The sequence below is a fragment of the Anabrus simplex genome, chromosome 3 (genome assembly GCF_040414725.1).
Source record: "Anabrus simplex isolate iqAnaSimp1 chromosome 3, ASM4041472v1, whole genome shotgun sequence".
NCBI lineage: Eukaryota > Metazoa > Arthropoda > Insecta > Orthoptera > Tettigoniidae > Anabrus > Anabrus simplex.
In genome coordinates, this window is record NC_090267.1 from 186,951,960 (window position 1) to 186,957,959 (window position 6,000).

The following is a 6,000-nucleotide window of genomic DNA, read 5'->3' on the forward strand; positions in this document are numbered from 1 at the left end:
TTGCTGTTTCTTCATGTTCTGAAGCAACTTAAATTACTTACAAATGTTACTGGAATTATTTTTGAAATAATGAAGAATTACCGTATTTACCCGAATAATCCCCGCCATCGAATAATGCGTGCACTCTCATTTTAGGAAGGCTCATTTTGAAAAAAAATGAAATGAACTAAAATTCCTTCCATCGAAAGAGTAACGTAGGCATAAACAAACATTTCGTATCACTCCGCGAGGTCCACGTGGTCTTTACGCAAGTATGAATATGTAAACTTACGGATATAGCTGCTTTGCCTGAGATGATAAAAGTACATTATCACTGCTATGAAATACCGTATATTTTCCAGGAAAATGAGCAAGTAGGCCTATGTATTTCATTAATCTGAGTTTGCAATAGGCTCGATTCCCTGTAGATGGGAAGATTCATTGTCTCTTGCATCACTAGAATCCTCTCCTAAATTATTTACAAGTTCGTCACACTCCACGTCTAAAACACTTCTCACACGTGGTCTCTTTTTACTGGACAGTAACACGACCGGTGATGGATAATTCTTTTCGTGCAATGTAAACACTTTAAATAGACACACTGGCGAAATCTGATGTTAGTTTTGCAATACAGTAAAACCTCGTTAATTCGAAGTCTTTGTAATACAGAAATCGGACTTCCAATTTCGAATTAACAGTCATCTTGTAATTCAGAAATGCCAACCCTCGCCTGTCTTCGCGGTTCTGTTTTTCCACGTACTGCCTGCTACATGATATTGTGGCGTTCCTTAAAACGCTGAATACAAAAGAATTACGATTTCACTCTATTTTCAACTATGAAACACACTATAGACACACCGAAGCGAGTGAAAATGTGGAAAGTTACCCCTGCACGTTCCAAAAGATGCGTTCTATCGGAGAAATTTTGAATTTAAATTACTCTGAATTTTTACGGTACTATTTAAAAAAATGTAAAGTCAGTTCAAAATTAAAAGTCTGAATTGTTTTCCATTTAAATATGACATATGAGGATATTTTTCTTCCATTTACGGTTGCACAAAGCATAACTGTACACTCAGCATTGAAAACTAGGTGAGCCAGGAGTGTGTTGGCAACCTTGACGCAAATAAAACCTGCACCCCAATTTCGTGCCTCAATTTTTTTTTTTAATAAGCGGGGATTATTTGCGTAAATACGGTAATTTCTGGACATGAGTTGTAGCATTACAGACACGATTTTCTGCCAATATACTTTTTTTTTTTTTTTAATGCATGGAAGAAACTGATATCATCTCGAGCTAGTCAAAACTGTTCCAAGTCCCTCAAATGCTGCACAGTTTGACAGTATGTTTTTACACTCAAATCTTCACAAATTTCTTCTGTTTCCTTCTCTTCATTGTCATCTTCCTGATTCTCCTAACTTATTACAACTCCCTGGTGATTTTCGATGAACTGATTCAATTATTATTACAAGTAATCATGTTCATATTGGTCTGTATTGGTTATATAACTTGAGAAAAAATATATATAGATCAACCACCTAATCAATACACAATATTATAATCTAAAAATTTTATTTGTCAAACAAAAGTGGACATGTTTCAGCTCTTGGAGCCATCAGCACGCGAACACTTAAATGATCAATAGCACATAAACACATTTGAAAGAAAGATCATGCATGTAGTATTAATAATTGAATTGTCTCAATTTGTTAAGTACAGCTGTTATGTACAGCTAACACTTCCAGTGGTGGGACAGCATGGGCGAGAAAGTGAACATTCACATATTTTCTATGCCACAAGTTGTATAATACACATCTAACATCACAAGCTTACTGGTTCTTCTCGCATAACGTCATAAGAACAAGCAGTAATCACATTAAAGGTTGTTCCCTTCCAAAACATCAATATATTGCTAAGATTAGACAGAACTTTTGTAAACAAGGCCCATTTGACATTAGTTTAGTCATCATCATCATCAGTTTTCCACTCCAGTTGCCCGGGTGTAGTTTACGACACTCTCAACTTCTGTCTGTCCGTGAACCTCTCTTCTCTCAAGACAACATCCCAGCTGACTACTCTTGTTCCTATGTCCTCTTTCACTTGGTTCAGCTATCTCTTCCTAGGTCTTCCTACCGGTCGTTTTCCGGCCATGACTGTGTGTAGCCATTGTTTTGCTGTCCTCCTATCGTCCATTCGTTTGACATGGCCAAACCATTTCAAACAGGCCCTTGTCACTTTTTCATTCAGGGATGGGTACACACCAGCTTCCTCCCTTATTCTTTCATTCCTTACCCTGTCCCTTTTTGTCTTCTGTACCATAGTTCGTAGGAACTTTATTTCTGCGGTTTGTAGTTTGCTATCCACTTGTTGGGTTGTTGTGCAGGTTTCTAGGCCATATGTTATTATGGGGGTGAAGTATGATTGGAATAGAATCTGCTTTGATCTTAAGGGAACTTGTTCGTTTCCGAACTTGATGGTAAAATTGAGCTGATTTTTGAAAAGTCAAATATATCCACAGTTCACAGAAGTGTTCGAGTTCTACAAGCAAGAAGTTCAGTTATATTGCAGCATAACTTATTTGTAACATTAGTTACTTTCAACATGATTTTTAAAATCAGAGACATTTTTATAAATGTAAATAACAGGACATTGAAGAATAATTTTCGAGAACCCTCGATGGTTTGATATTATGTAACATATGATATTTTAACTTTTTATCTGTAGGTATGTTATGAAGGTAATCCCAAAAATAAGGCCTCCTTTTTTTAAATAAATACATAGACCTGTTTATTTCTACAATGGTTTACATCATTTTACAGCTTGAACATTTAGCTATTTTTCTACATAATCACCATATTGGTCGATGCCCTCTTGTAGACGCTGTAACAGGTTTTGTATGCCCATGTCATAACAGTTCGCCGCCATGCTGTTCAGGAAGTTGTGAGGGGTGCTACAGGAAACCTCATGAACCAATGTGCAGAGATCATCCAGGGTGATTCGCCGATCTTCACGCATGAATTGCTCAACCTTCACGACTGTCTTGACGGAAATTGGCGTTCTTCCGCTCCTTTGTTCGTTCGTCATGAATTTCTGTCTGACCGGCTGCAAACGCTCTACACCACTTACGAACATTTTTGACTTCCATGCACGACTCGCCATACACTTCCGTCAGTTGGCGATGAATTTCAATCGGTTCAGTACCTTTTGCATTCAAAAACCGAATAACTGCATGCACTTCGCACTTGGCGGTAACAGCCAACGGGAGCTCCATTCTCAACGGCTGCCAAGCCAAGGCTGAGTGCCTCAGTGCGGCACGCACATGTTTATATGCGAGCGCGGGAAACACTCTTCACAATATTGTGACCAACAGCAACACGAACAGAGTTCTGTATTTATAAAAACATAGGAGACCTCATTTTTGGGATTACCCTTGTATGCAATTTTATAATGGTTCTTGATTTTAATATTTGAGCTGAAGATGACTCCATGATTTGAAACTGGTCCTCTAATGTAATAAAACTGTTTCAGTAGATAACAGGTTTTGATTTGGTGGAACATCTTTTTAAGGTAGTTTCAAAGTGAGTTAACATCAACACGGAAATGAATATTATTTATCAAGGTGTATCACATGGTCGAGTATCTTGTGTCCTTACTCCCAAGTCTTCCCAGCCCAAAGTTTGCAACATTTTCATAACACTGCTTCTTTGTCGGAAATCTCCCAGAACAAATCGTGCTGCTTTCCCTTGAATTTTTTCGAATTCTCATATCAAGTAGTCCTGGTGAGGGTCCCATACACTGGAACCATACTCTAAGTGTAATCTTACTGGAGACTTATATGCCCTCTCCTTTAGATCCTTACTATAACCCATCAACACAACAATTAAAGCTGAGAGGACTTTTTCTCTTGGTGAAACTTACAATTTGACTTTTCATCCCATTTACATTCACACCATTGTCTGTTGTCCATCTGACAACATTGTTTAAATTCCCCTGCAGTCACTCACAATTCTGAACTCATTTACTACTGTATACAGTATAACATCATCCGTATATAGCCTTCTCTGTGATTCGAGTTCTTTACTCATATCATTGATATATATAAGAAAACATAAAGGTCCAATAATACTGCCCTGCGGGATCCCCGCACTTAAATATTACAGAATGAGATAACACTTCACCTACTCTAATTTTCTGAGTTCTATTTTCTAGAAATGTAGCCACCCATTCAACCAATCTTTTGTCTAGTCCAGTAGCCCTCATTTTTGTCAGTAATCTACCGTGATGTACCCTATCCAAAGCCTTGGATAGATCAGTAGCGATGCAGTCCATTTGACAAGATTTACATTAAGTTAATTGTGATAATTTACTATAGAAGAGATTTAATTTGATGTAACACATGGCCAGCAATGACATTTTAATCCATATTCTTACTGCCTAATTGGTATAGTTTTGTTTCTTTACTACAGATTATTAAAAGAAAAACAGTGTATGTACTGGATGAACATTTTGTATTGTTGAGGCTGTGTATCTATTTAAAAAAAAAAACTTTTCCCCTTCATTTTAATTTTATAAGGCTGTTAACATTTATTTCAGGGGAACGGCCATACACTTGTGACTTCTGCCCTAAAAGTTTTGCTTCCAAAACTAGTGTTGAGTCACACCTTTTGAGGACACATCATGTCAACACAGATTCTGCTTTATCATGTTGTAAGTATCTTGAAACTTACATGTTTATATTCCATAGGTTAAATTCAGTGAGCCGTGAAGTTGTTAGCAATCTGGGTAGTGTATTTTGCTTTTTGAAGTCTCCAGCAAGACAGACATCCTTTCATGGTTAATTTTTAATCTTTATAACGTGTGCTGTTGAAACAATTCACATGAAGTACTCCATTAGCATTGATGCATGCTCAAGCAATACCATGTTTACTATTACAACTCTCCATTCATTTCGTATTGCTCCTTCATGCAAACAGTAATCAAATAAGTACAGTAAAACCTCGTTAAGACATTTCTGCAAGGGACAATGAAACAGAACATGTTAAGCAAGAAAACGTACTACTGAATATACAAATAAAAACTATCCAGCAGTTGTATGGACTAACTAGATACAATTTTTTCAGACATGAGGGCATTTTATGTTGTGTATCCATGGATACAGTGAAAACTATATCTAACATTTCTAAAAATGAGAGGAAAATATTAAAATGTGTGAATAACACAAGAGAATACATGTAGACCGTTTTCGCTGGGGCTTATAAAATAAGTGCACTGAAAGGTGTGAAAAACACCAAACAACAAATATGAAAACCTGTGTACGGGAGCCAATACAAATATCAGAGTATTATTGCTGATCACACTCTTTCTAAAACAAATGTTAGTAGAAGCCTTTTATTTTGGAGCAGTGAGTTAATAATCATTATTTTCTGCTAACACTCTTAGACAATGAATTAGAGGTTACACTCAGCCATATGCGACCGGGAGGAATTACTTTGGCCACCATTTTGAATAAACTTCGACCAACTCGAGTGATTGTTTTGGAATCAGCCATATGCAACCGGGAGGAATTACTTTGGCCACCATTTTGAATAAACTTCGACCAACTCGAGTGATTGTTTTGGAACTTGAAGGTGCTGAATGGAGTGCGAAATACAAGCATAAATAGGCAATCTCGCTGCTTACCGGCAAGCAAAACTGAACATTCCTGAGGCTAACAGCGTGTTCACCGAAGGTGAAGTTCAGGAATTTAAGGCCTTTGTCCATAATCACATAACTGTGGTGGCGGCTTTTACCCGAGTTGGAAATCACATTTCTTTCACAGTGGATGAAAAATAACATTTTCAGTGCTAGGAAAAATGTGATTATACTAAGTGGTAATAGCGAAAATTCGTGATGCGATAAGTGAGGTATTTTAATATGATGTATCCACAAAGACGCACACAAAATGCTGTCAATTGTGTACACTATTTTATTTACAAATTATTTACACATATTCTATACACACGCATTAGTGAACTGCATTC

General features: G+C 37.0%; 1 protein-coding gene across 6 annotated transcripts in view; it reads left to right on the forward strand.

Moving 5' to 3' along the window:
• The window catches only part of LOC136866135 (gastrula zinc finger protein XlCGF58.1), a 154,901-nt gene that overhangs the window by 63,636 nt on the left and 85,265 nt on the right, over positions 1-6,000 (forward strand). For all 6 annotated transcript variants that reach the window (XM_067142834.2, XM_067142835.2, XM_067142837.2 and 3 more), the window contains one exon: positions 4,574-4,687. In XM_067142834.2, coding sequence (XP_066998935.2) covers positions 4,574-4,687 — 114 coding nt within the window. The remainder of the gene's footprint in view (positions 1-4,573; positions 4,688-6,000) is intronic.